The 13,334-nt window shown below is 41.6% G+C and overlaps 1 protein-coding gene across 1 annotated transcript in view; it reads right to left on the bottom strand.

Annotated features, from left to right (window-relative positions):
- Positions 1-13,334, bottom strand: part of ADAMTS2 (ADAM metallopeptidase with thrombospondin type 1 motif 2) — a gene marked incomplete at both ends in the record, with an annotated part of 172,181 nt that overhangs the window by 41,049 nt on the left and 117,798 nt on the right. The window contains one exon of the mRNA XM_084295006.1: positions 3,458-3,541. Coding sequence (XP_084151132.1) covers positions 3,458-3,541 — 84 coding nt within the window. The remainder of the gene's footprint in view (positions 1-3,457; positions 3,542-13,334) is intronic.

Raw genomic sequence — 13,334 nt, 5'->3', positions numbered from 1 at the left:
AATAATCTTTATTCATCCACCTCAAAGAGGCGATGAGAGGATTTTATGCAGTGCTTAGGGTTTAAATGTTTCCAAACAAATTTTATGATATCCAGTCAGGGTTTTGAAATCCATTTTCAGCTCATCTCTTGCCACCTCCTCTGCACTTGGTGATAGTGGCTGCTTTGGCTATTTCCCTGAGTGTTCTAGAGTTTGCTGGATTACAGAGCTCTTAAAATAAAAATACATCTAAATGGAATAATTTGCTTAATCACTGAATAATAGCCTTTTCAAATGATTCTGCATTTTCCAAAATTTGGAACTCCTGAAGTCAAGAAGGCAGAAACAAGCAAGCTCTTCTTTTCCCATTTGAAGAAAAATGAACTGCATTTTACTTATTTGCAGCATTGAGTCACATCAATAAGTCAATGTAAAGAAAACATAGAAAAATGCACAGTAACTCCCAAATATTTCATGGATATGGGGCAGGCTTTGCATCGTGCAAAGGATGGGACAGGATGTGAAGCCTGCCCCAAAGCTTTTGGATGTTGCTCTGTGCTAATGGTCTCAACCTGCCACAGCCTCAGCCTAAGTCCAGAGGTGATAACTTGCACCAAGCATGACTTCAGTAAAACAGCGTCAGATCTTGTGAACCTGCCCATGGAGTAACTTCAACGTCACCACTAGGGAACATCCTGGTGATGAACATTTTTTCATCTTATCAAGGCAATTAATACAATTGATGAAATTAGTGAATTTTTGAATGTACGGCTGTTTGCTTGAAGATATTAAAAAGTATGTTTCAAGGAATGGAGTACCTTCAAGCAAGAATCACTGAAAAGCTGGTTGCTATGCAACTCAAGTATTGTCCATATTATTCTTATCAAAAGATGACATATTGTATAAAATAATATAATCCTCTTAAAAAAAAAAAAAAAAAGCACACACAATATAGTAAAAGGCTGCTTAGGGGCTGAGAATTGGCAATAGCTCAGAGTGCTGTCAGAAACCTGACGGTGAGGGTACATACTTCATCAGTTACAGAACCATAATGTAATTATTATGATTATTTAAATGGCACCCTTGATAATATATATAAATTACCTACAATAAAGCAAGTGAATCTGAAGATATCAGCGACAAGCTTTGAAAATAAACGCTAAGTCTAACAGGACTGGGATAATATTTCCATATTGTGAAGCCAAAGAGGCTGCTTTATGCATGCATTGCCTTAACTTGTACATTCACCATTCCTTTTACTATGTACATAGAATATACGATCCTGAAAAATGATAGTGCTGGTGTGTTTTAGCAGGACAATAAAATATTGAAGGTTTTATTCTAATTCTTCAGAAAAGGCTCAGAAGATAAGAACTATACATCTTTTCCCTCTGCCTTTCCACTGCTAAATAATCTCAGACCTCCAAAGAGAAACGTCCTTGTATTCTACTCTTGGTTACTAGTCCTCTAACGAGGAACTTTGAAATATGAACATAAAAAAAGCTTTATTCTTATACAGCTTGGACATGCAGGCCCATCAGGCAAAGGAGCTCTGAAATGATACCTATTGCATTCATTTTACTTTTTCAGAAAGCCATAAATTGCCTTTAGAGTAAATACGAATCAGATAAGGAAATACAAGAGAAATTCTCGTCGTGGTTATTTAGTGCTAGCTTCTGACACTAGAATACTTGATACTGTGTCCCGCAGGATAACTCTGGAACTAAAACATCGTCTGCTGTGGATTATGGAGCTAGAATCCATAAGTAAACCATTCACAAGCAGATTAGACAGAGCAACCTGCAACTGCTAGTTAGTAATGTGACCAAAGACCCTACAAGAAGTTAAGGCGTCTGTGCTCCACCCTGCTCTCTTCTCTGAAGATTAATGTGAGATTGACAACTTTCGAATTACCAGTTGACAATGCTTTACTCTGCAAGTTTCTCAAGGTGAAATGAGGTCTACTGTACCTATTGTGTTCCATCAGAAAAAAAAGCAGAACTTGTCTGAGTTCACACTCAGTGAGTTCACAGTGCAGATTTGCTGAGCTAAAGATGGACATGCACAACAATTATGAAACATTTATGAAATAAGGACAGCAAAGGAATGACTAGCCCGTGTAGTCCTTCCACTATTGCAACATGAGATATTTTTGAGAATTATTAGTCAATCTGCAATCCCTCAAATTGCTTTCATTACAGCAATCACAAGACTATTTAATTTATTTCATTATTTAATGTCACTAGGCAGACCATAAACTTTTGATGACAAAACAGAAAATGTGACCTCTTCTACCTTTTAGTTTTGGACATGCAGCTGACTGAGCTTAGCCAAAAGACTTAGCCACATCATTGTATCTCTGCAGGAAGAGCAGAGACGGATTGTTGTGTTTAGTTCTCAGATGAGAAAGCTCAGACAGAACAACTTCTCCCAACAGCAGGTGTCCAGTCCAGGCTGGAATGTGGAGCTCCTGCATTCACACCAGGGAGAAAAAATTTTAGCTGGTGTTGAGCACGACAAACTAGTGTCTGTCAGAGGAGCCTCACCACTGACACTGAGTTGGTTCTTTCCAAACAGCATTTCAGCAACTTGCATGAACATACAAGGAGTCTTCCAGACCTCAAGTTTATTGCACGAGCTTGCAATAAATACCAGCAACCCCAGTCACAGAAAGGGACATTAGATTATAAAGCTCTCCTTTGAGCAGCTGGACATGCTGCTCTACTAAAGAGCACTAAAACTGCCTGTCCTTAAATAAAACGTTTATTGACATACTTGAAACTCCATTGTCCAGTTTCTGTGGAATTTGATGTTGATTTAGCCAAAATAGGCTATACGAACAGAGCAGTTTAATATTTTTGAAAACCATGTAGCATTTCTTTCCTCTTTACGCAAATTTTGCCCATGGAGTAACTCCTCCCTTAGAAGAGACAAGAGAACACTTGGAGCTCTTAATTACAGATTTGATCTGCAAAGCTCTTGCCTTCTGGCCCCTATCCCACTGAGCTTGCACTTAACTTTAAGCATGTGTAGTCCCACTAATGTTAAGCACAAGTTGAAATGAGTTCTTGGAATGAGGTCATAGCCCTCAGCACCCTGCAGAACTGATCTTGCATGTGTTCGCTGTTAGTTATGTACTGTTCTACCACAAAACTTCGCATTTTTCTTAGGAAGGAGAATGCTCACTAGGTTTCATGGTTTATTCCAAACAAGTCTGAGAAGACAGACTTGCCGAGCTAAGCAGCAACTTAAAATGACACAGGGAAAACACAGAAGAAATCATAATCATTTTCCCAGTGTGAAGTTCAAATGATAGACAAATAGGTATAAACATAAATGTTCTTTATATTCATAGACTGTAAAGGCAATGTATAAACTAAAATACAAATCTGATACACGTCCTGAGTAACTACACCACTCATAAAAGAATGAAGTTCAGAGACCTTGATCTCCTCCATCTAACACAACCCTTACTTACCTTGCCGTAGCTCAGTAGGATTATCCTCACCAGGACAACGTTAATGTGAGCACCCAGGGATTCGTCGTGGTAAATTTCGTTAACCTGCAAGAAAGCAGTCAGAGCTTCAACCATGGTGCTGGCAGCAAGTAGCTCTGAAAGCAATGACAGAACAGAACCTTTTATGTGCTGTCATTGAGACAAAGATCACCTGTGATCACATACAAAAAGGGCAAATTCCACTGATGTGAGAGAGATTTTTTTTTTCTAGACTCCACTGCAGCTTCTGAACAGGCCATAATTCAGGAAATCATTTAAAATCAGCACAACATTATCAGAGACTTCATACTAACAGCTATTTAAGTGCCAACCTAAGCAGATTTCCACATCTGCAAAGCCTGGTGTACCTCTGTACCTGTGTCTACCAGCTCCTGGTGCTGAACGAAGAGTCCCAGCTCCTTCCTTCTCCCTGCCCCATTCCACATGGATGCACCTGAGCCCAGGGCACAGAAATCTAGAGGAGTTCTCTGCTGGGTGACACCACGCATGGGAAAGGGGCGAGTGAGCAGAGGGCCAGGCCCTGGGGCTGCCTCTCTCCTGAGAGCGATCTGCTGGATCTGCTCAGCTGCCCCCCGTAACTCTTCCATCTGGGACTCATCAAATTCCATTCTGACAAGGGGATCTTCCTCCTCCCAAAAGCATGGTCGGCCACATGGGCTGGCTTTGGTGGTTGTCACAGCTAATCAATGTTAAACTTTGCAAGCAGAACCAAAGCTAAAAAATGCCAGCAAATAAAAAAAAAAAAAAAACTGTCTTCTGTTTTATGCTAGAGCTACATAACTGAACATGCACACAAGCAAATCAGCCTACAAACACTGAAAAGAAAATGGTAAATATTTACAGTGGAGAATGAAATGTGGATGTATAAAGATGACTTAGGAAACAGCGCTACAAGCAAGCTAGGCAAATATTAACTGCTAAAGAGGCTGATTTAGATATTCGGTGATGAATGGATGCATGAGACCAGACTGCTCATTTGCACCAAGGTGCTCAGCCAAATGGCAGGAGTTTAGCTTCACAAATTCGAAGAGGCAGATGAAATTCCCTGCAGGGCAAGTGTCTTTCCACAAACATCTTTCCCTTGGTAATGACTGCACCAAACTGGACCGCTTTACTGTCCGGACACAAATTTCATTTATTCCTACAAAACAGATTCCTCACTACAAGCTAATAAGTAACATTCAGAATACTTTTCATTAGAAACATAGTAATAAAAAACGTTCTGTTTCCTCAACCAGCCCTAGCTCTAACGACCCATCTTTTATCTCTGTAAAAATAATTAAAACTAAGTACATCAGTGTAGGTTTCACTCAGCAATCTTCACTGACATTTTAAAGTAAATCTTAATTCATTTTATCAGTATTTTTGGATACAAGAACCTAATCTTATGCCTGGTAAGAGTGCAGGTTTTCAAGTCCTGAGCATCCCACATTGCTGGTTACGAGGCAGCACGGCTGGCTGGTGGCTCCTGGAGCAGACTCAGACCCTGCAGGACATCTGCCCGGGCACCCGGGGAATGGCTGCGGGATGTCTGAGCACCCGGGCTCCTTACGGGTGGATGAGCAGATCCTTGGCTGGAAGATGGGTGGAAGAAGAGCCCAGGGTTATGAGCGGCTTCAGGGCTGCTATTTTCATTGCGGTATGCAGCAGCTGATCTGCTTTGTAAACAACAGCTCTGGAAATTAGATCGTGTATTTGCATGTGTAAATAAGATTTTACAGGACTCACTTTATGTTTCTGTATCTAAAAGATTTTTTGAGGAACATTACTGAATACAGATTATACAGAGGTAAGATGTGAACACGTGATTTGCTTTACAAGACTGGGAAAAAGCCCCTTGCCTGTTGTCCAGGGAGGGAGGGATATTAATTTGCCTCGCTCTTTGTGGACTGGGAACAGAGCACACTCATCAGGGCTGCGAGGCTTAAATACGCTGTAAATTATCTATACGTGAAATGAGTCCTGCACAAAAACTCCTCTATAGAAGACAGTAGGAACAGCATGTAAATAAGTATCTAATTAGTTCATAACGCATAATCCAAGTTGCTGCACACCATTCTCTCATTAACTTCCCGAATTTAACCTAAGCCTCTTTTAACAATAGTTGAGTAACAGAACAACCGTATCGCTGTTGCGTGCCAAAAGGAAACTTGGCACAAAAACGTTGACGGAACAGAATCGAAACACTGTTTGACTGTTCATGCAAATGACATCTAACAAACAAACTGTGAATGAACAGAAAAGCACAAGCACTGTAAAAAGCTGCTTGGTTCTCTTGGGATCCTGGGTTTTCTGCGAGACAGTGGGTCAATTCAAAACTCTGGGTCTTGGTTTCATTAAAAAGGATGCGTCCAAGCCCTCTTCACACAGCGGCTGAATTGAACCCTCTGCTCCTTTCTCTAAGCTGAACTGTGGCTTTCCCAGCAGCGTCTCACTGCACATAGATAATATGCTGAAACAGATGCTTTGCTTTTTTTTTTTTTTTTTTCAGCATGACCTAAATTGCACCTATTTGTTTCAGGAAGTTATTAAAGGAATGAGATCTGAGTGACCCAATGTTGTGCTCGCAAACATTCATGAAAAGCACACACACTGGAAGGGCCTCCACCAACCCTAGCTCAGGCTCCCCGCATTTCCACCTGCCAATTTAACAGGAAAGCAGAGTTTAGCTAACGCAGCCTGCTGCACAGGGCCTAAAATGACCGACCACCCCATGGAATCTGAAAGCTCCAGGCTCCTATCCAACACAACTGCTGCTTTAGATGCTGAAGTGTTTGTTTCCGAGCACGGATAATCAAACTACAGGCGTGTATGTTCAGATGGCCGTATAATAAACACACTCAGGTGTGAAAATGATTACATAGTACTTTTGCAGCACTCCATACCATGTACTTCTGTAGCACATCCTGATTTCTAGCAACAAAAGAAGAATCAGAATCGATCTGCTCTTAGATCAGCAAGGACCACGGGTTGAAGTTGTTTTGCTGCATAGGAAAAAAGAGTGCACAGAGACCATCTCAAAATGCCAGCTCCTGAACCGAAGGCAGTGAAGATTTTGCATTAAATCTTGTTAGATCTCCACAGTGATTCAGCATTTATACAAAGTGATGAAGAAGGCTGGGTAAATCTCAAGGAATTCCAAGCACGGCGAAATACCGCAAAGAGACTTTTCATAAAACTATTGTAGTTCACAAACTATTTTGGGGCAACTAAGTATCGTGGTTTATTTTTGTGGGATATTTCAGTCAAAGCAAAACATGCATTTCTATTTCTGTTTAGAAACCAGGCTGGCACAGATTGGTTCTACTTAGGAAAACAAGGACTTGATTTATTTTTTCTTCTTGTGTCCCTCTCTGCTTATTTTATCATTCTTCTGCCCTAAGCAAGTTTGAAGCCAACAGAGTAAGCAAGCAGAATACATCAAAATAACCCCAAACAACTAAAGTGAAGATAAGCATTCATGAGATGCACCATGCTTTGTTAAAGAAGCACTGCAAAGCTTTTATTAGTCAGCAAAACGGTGTCTGATCCTGTCGGGGAATGTTGAAAATTGTTGTAATGCAAATAGCAATAAAGAGCCTCCAGCTCTAGCAGTATGCCAGCGGGGTTGCCAGCAGTTGTAACTGAGGATATGTGCTGATAGCTACAACTGCTGGTGATCCTCAGCCTCAAACGGATCTGACCCAGCTACAGCGGCCATCAGAGGCCGTGTCTGACCATCTGGGGAGAGCACGACACGAGCTGCACTTTACACATCTGGCTTTTCAGCCACCGCAAATTGCTGATCCATCCAGCCCAGTTAGATGGCCCTTTGGCCACCCAAACATCCTTGCACAACCGCTGCTGAGGACATCACCTGTGGCTACTTGCCCTTGGGCATCGCGGGGACCACGTGCGATCGCGATAGCGGAGGAGCCGGAGAGCATCAGCGCCTGCCCCGTGGGATGGCAGCGCTCTGTCAAGTCATTGTTCGAGCCCAGCCCGAGCTGCAGTTCATTCATCGGATCTTAATTATCTGCAGCAAAGCCTCGGTGCCTGGTGGGCATCCAGGGATTGTCTATTTCTGTAAGGAATGGCTGTTTCGAATTACGGACGAGGAACCAGAAATGTCATGGTGGATACTGAGCGCAAAATTTTGTAATCTGACCCCTCCCAAAAGCGTTCCCCCTCTCACTTTATTTTTCTGCGTTCCCACTTCAAACACCACTATCCTCTTCTATTTTCATCACCTCCGTTATGCTTTTGAAGATCCCAAACTGACATTTCTAACATTCCCAAAGCTTCGTCTTAATCCCACAGGAATAACATTACATCAATTCCTTTGGTGGATAAACTACGGTCCCACAGAAAGTCATCAGGCAAATCCAGGGCTCCCAGTCTCCCTTTTTAGTCCCCACAAGGCATTTCCTCATTTCCTCAGAGAGGAACTCTTTTTCTTTTTTTCTTCTGCAAATCCTCGTTGAGCATCACAAGGAAAAAAGAATAATGAAAGCACACAACACACATGAAACTTAAAGGTCAAACTGTGATCTCAGATTTGGAAAACTACTATTCCGCTCAAAACCATAGGCAACGGGCAGCTTTAGCAGTGCTTGGCAATGTGCATTATGAAACAGAGATAAGAATCTGGCATTTTGAATGTGAATCCATGTCCAAGGGCTGATTTACCTTCACGGGGGTGACAGACAGTAGATGTTACCAAGTCCAAGCTAGCTGCTTCTGATCAAAATGAAAAACATTCCCCTGAGCAGATGTGTTGGCAAGACACTTGGTAGCGTCGTGTTACAGGTCTCTATCTCATCTTTGACTGTTACATGGGTTTTAGAAAGGTCATAGACTTTGTTTCCTGACTTCACGACTAATTTATTTTTCTCAGTTCCTCCCTCGGGCTCTTGGAACTCCTCGTTTTTTGCCCACAAACCACTGCTCTGGGAAGTTTCTCCAAACACCGTAAATTACATTTGCGCCAAAAAAAGTAGTATTTGTTTGAATTACTGTCCCAAGGACACTTTAATAAAATCTACTGAAGTATCATAAAATAATTAAGCAGATTAACTCATTTTAACACCAGACATGGTGTCAATGCAAAAAATGCGGTGAACTCTTTAAGTGGTTTGGTTAAGGAAAGCATCCAAAATTCAAAAGCTGATCCTAATTATCCATACTCCATCACACAAACCGCACTGTCACATCACAGAAGTTCCTGACTGCAACCTTTATGGCTAAAGTTCATGTTGGTATTTGGAGAAAAGGAAAATCTATCTTCTAACAGTAATTACCCTCTGCCAAAAGGGTGGTACCGAAACCTGTGTGATGGTCTGGGCTAGGTACACCAGGACAGCAAGGCACAGTCCTGTTAATCATGAGAAATGCTCACCTAATTGGCACTGGGAATAAACTCGAGGTGGAAATAAATAAAACCTGTATGGGTTCAGAGAGAATATTTCCTACAGGACCTCCCGAATGCCCAGTCACGTGTGCAACTTCTACTGTAGTGAGGCAATCAAGATAACGAACGAAAATAATCTTCTGAGGTCTCATCAGAAACTTTCCTCCTCAGAAGTCACAGCTACTGGTTTGTAACGAACAGCCTAAAAGCAGAGCTAGCTCTCATACATGTTAAATTTTCAAACGAGCTGTAATTCTACTTTTGACAGCTACAGTCCCTCAGATGAATAGATCTGGACTTGCATTTGTTATTTGAGCAATTTCTTGGAGTTAGTCCAGATCTGAAGTCTATACGTTGAAATAAACTGATTTGAAATAATGAGTATTGGAGCTTATAAATTATTTACTTTTAAAAATCCAGTCCAATCTATATTACTGAGATACCCTTCCTGTCTAGAAAAACGCTTTTTAGTTTAAAAAGCATGATTCTGAATACAGGGTGCACCATTATTTCAAAGTATTCAATCATCACTTTCTTTTTAACAGCTTGAATTAGACATGCTTTCAGGTTTTCATCCAACTGCCAGTTAGAAACCAGTGGCATTTCTGCCCTTTCCTCTCATTAGGGACTTGCTGTTCTGTACCTGGAAATCTTCATCGCTCATCAGCCAAAGGCACGAAAGCAAAAATCTCATATATAATAGTAGTATCATGTACATCCTATTAAAGAGGATGGATAACATATTCAAGAGTGCCTCAGGGCCACAATTTCAAAGATATGTGTAGTGCTGAAAGATGCAGGTGAAAGACTCCTGGGACTTTCCAAAGCTCCCAGCTGCATAACTCCCATCGATCTCAGTTATTCAAATGAAAATTTGTTAAATCTATTTGTTCTGGAGCTGAAGTTTCACTTGAAGTCTGGGAGACACATAATCCTATGGGCTAATTTTTAAAACTGACTCTCACTGATTTCAAAGGCAGGTAAATGTCTAAATATTCAGATAAATCCAGCCCCAAGTGAGGCATAAATCCTATTTAGGCCCTATCTCCCAATGAAATAATGACAGGTAGGTCCCTGTCTGCTTTGAGAAGCCAAATTTTAACATTGCAAACATTCTGACCATACCCATTACACGGATGTAACACAGGCTGGACACTAAATGTGGCACCACCATAGCTTTTACAGTAAAGGAATGGAAAGCACAAACTTAAGGATTCTTTTATTTTGCCCTCCAAAATAATCCAAAAATCAAAGAACGCACACAGCTTTTAGACAAATTCTCCCTGAATATATATACAATTGCCAGCATTAGCAAATGAGCAACTTGAAATGAGGCTCACAAATACTGCTATGGGAATCCAGGAAGAATGACAAAATAAGCAAGAAAAGGCTAAGGCAGGGGTCTTACTGGGAAAACTAACAAATTAAAAAACACAAAATGAAAAGGGGCATGAAAGCTGAAGACCTGAAGTCTTCACCCTGGATGAGACCCTCAACACAGGGGCAAGGAGGCTGAAAGATTCACCCTACCCCATGAAAAGATTCACCCTACCCCATGGAAATATTCACCCTACCCAATGCCACAGCCCAGTCGGGTAACGTAGTGGCCAGCCCCAGCTCTGCTGCTCTTCCATAGCAGGCCACAGAAGGCCTGCTTAATGCTGCAAACTGTTTCTAAGAGGGTTAAGAAACAATCTGAGGATTTCAGCCCCGGGCTCGCTACCATCAACACCCGCTTCAGCTCAGTCGTGCCCATTCAGCACCCTGCTCCTCCTCCCAAAGCCTCCTGCAGTGAGATCCTTTTGTTTCCGATGAACAAGATAATTCTCCAGTGCCGCTTCTAGCCAAGTGCTTTTTAATATTTCCCATACACTTGTAGGAGCAGATAAAATCCCTGACTTCTTTAGCCGCTTTCTTGCAGAAATTAAATTACCTTCCATGTTCTTGAGTAAACGACAGGGCTGTGAGATACCTCCCAAGTATCTCTCCTCTGTTGCAACGCTCCTGCATGCTATAAATACAAAGTTAATTTGTGCAATGTGTGGGCTCGCACTTGGAAACACAGAACACTGTGCAAGCTAATATCCTTCCCAGGAAGAAACCCAGCATGATGCACAAAAGAAAATGGTGCAAGCAAGAGGCAGCCGAGGGTCTCTGAAGTACAAAACAAAGACTTTTTTTTTTCCAGAGCTGGACTGACTGCCCCAATGGTGCTGAGCAGAGAAGAGGGGATGTCAAGAGCGAGCAAAGTTTTTGTATGAGGAAATGACTGGAGGATAAAACCGAGGTGGCAGGAGGCCTAGCTCGCTGCGGTGACACGGCTGGCGGACAGACAGGCGATACGTGGCTGCAGCCCAGTGTTCAAAATCCTCTGGCGTCTCTCACCATTCGTTAGGGACTGACTTCACTTCCAAACGTTGGGATAAATATTAGCACAGTTATTCAAGATAGCCAGGACACCCAGCCCCTGTTTTTTCTCACTTTATGGCTTTTAGGTGTGGACTGTAACACATCACTTAAGCAGCACAAAACAGATTTACTGAGTAAGTCGTTGCGCTGGCCTTGAAAAAAATATATTGTTTTGATTGGGTCGGTGGTGGGGTTCCACCCAAAATCCCTGGGAAAAGTTAATTAAGGACAACTGCTCACACCATCACGCACAGTGAAATCAAGCGAAGTGGGGAGGGCAGCCCTGCTGGGAGCTTCTTCTGGGAAAGTGATCACGCCTCTGGGACTCTGGGCACGAGGGAGCGTTCACCTGGAATTTATTTTATTTTGGGAACCACAGAAATTCAACCCTTTCAATTGCCCTCTTATCTCCAGTAAATACTTCCACTATTTAGTTTATTTATTTGCTACGTACACTTTGATTTTATGCTTAATACCTTGTTGCCTTACGAAACTAATTGATTTTATGCTTAATGCCTTGTTACTGTACAAAGCAAATTGATTACACCCACAAAACCAGCAGGGAAAACACAATCTGATGACTATGGTAGGATCTTTCACCAGAATTTAAAAGACAGATGGAATTTTTTGCAACCATCTCTTCTCTTTCAGCTATCCTTGGATCTATGTACCTCACCAGAAACCTACCTTATACACGCAGTAACAGGTAGTACCTGCAGTGACAAAGCCCTCTTACCTCTTCATACTGGAACAAAGTTTAGAAAGCTGGAAACAGAGGACTGGTCACCTACTACCACTAGAGTGAGGACTACCTCACTCTTTTAAAGTATAGGCTCTAGAAACTGGCTGAGTTTTGATGAAGGAAAGATCAGGACAACTCTGCTGACTGCCAAAGACTTCCCAGCGCCTCCTCTAGAGGCTGCTCGCATCGTGGACACGAAGGGAAGGAGCACATCCTCATCCTCAGCCCCCAAAGGACACGTTTCTACCTCACGTCTCCCAACAGAACAACTGCTGCCTGTGCCAAGAGCTGTTACAGCCCTGCGGATACGGTTACACAGGCTGCACTTTCTAAACCACTTGCAGAGACAGCATGCTTCAGAGTTGTTATTTCTTACAATTTGTGTGTTGGATGGTTTGCTAAAGTTAGGATCAAGTATATTCCAGAGCTGGAACTTTTATGGCTTCTTTACCATTACCGTATATTTTAATTCTTAAAAATAGTTTTAAGTGACATGATAAGTAAAGAGTCCTGGTTAATCTATTTCAGCCTCTTTGCCACATTCCTGGTTTGGCCCCTTTGGCTTGTTAATTTAGAGATACATAAAACCATCTGTTTCACTGTAGACTGTCTTAAGCCTCAGAGGAAACAAACCACACAAATAAATTAAATTCACTATGTCATTTCTGTTTAGAATGTATGTATTTACAGCCATCAGAGTATACACCAAGTACCCTATAACTCTAAAGTTAGTGCAGATTTTTAACTATTTACAACACTGTTATAAAAAGGCAGTCAATTGAATTTATATCACACAAGGGATTTTCCTAAACTGTATTCCACCTCTCATTTAAAATGAAAAACACTGACATTCCACACATTGTTAAACGAATGCAGTAAAGAAATCAAAAAATAAGCCTCACAATTAAACTATGTATCTTAGAAAAAATACATCCCAGGCAAATGCACCTAACAGCACAGATTTTTGTCCATATATCTGCCTCTGCGGTTTGCAATGCCAGGAAGTCACCTACAGACACCCCATCCTCCTAACGTACATTTCAGCAATCCTAGTCTACCTGTCAAAAACAGAGCAGACCTACAATTTTTATTCAACAACATTTCACAAAGAACACAAATTTGCTGAACTTAAAGTTTTTACAGAAGCGTGTATTATCGAAAACAGACTTCTGTTCCAGGTGAGCGTGAGAAGGAATAAAGTCATCCCAGAATGAGTTGCCTATGAAGGGGGCTACCACTTACTCCTGTTTTTTGGCCAAAGGAATAAACACATTTTGATTTTGATCTATAAAAGAGAT

The sequence above is a fragment of the Netta rufina genome, assembly GCF_964035555.1.
Source record: "Netta rufina genome assembly, chromosome: 14".
NCBI classification, from domain to species: Eukaryota; Metazoa; Chordata; class Aves; order Anseriformes; family Anatidae; genus Netta; species Netta rufina.
This window is presented reverse-complemented; position numbering and strand designations above follow the sequence as displayed.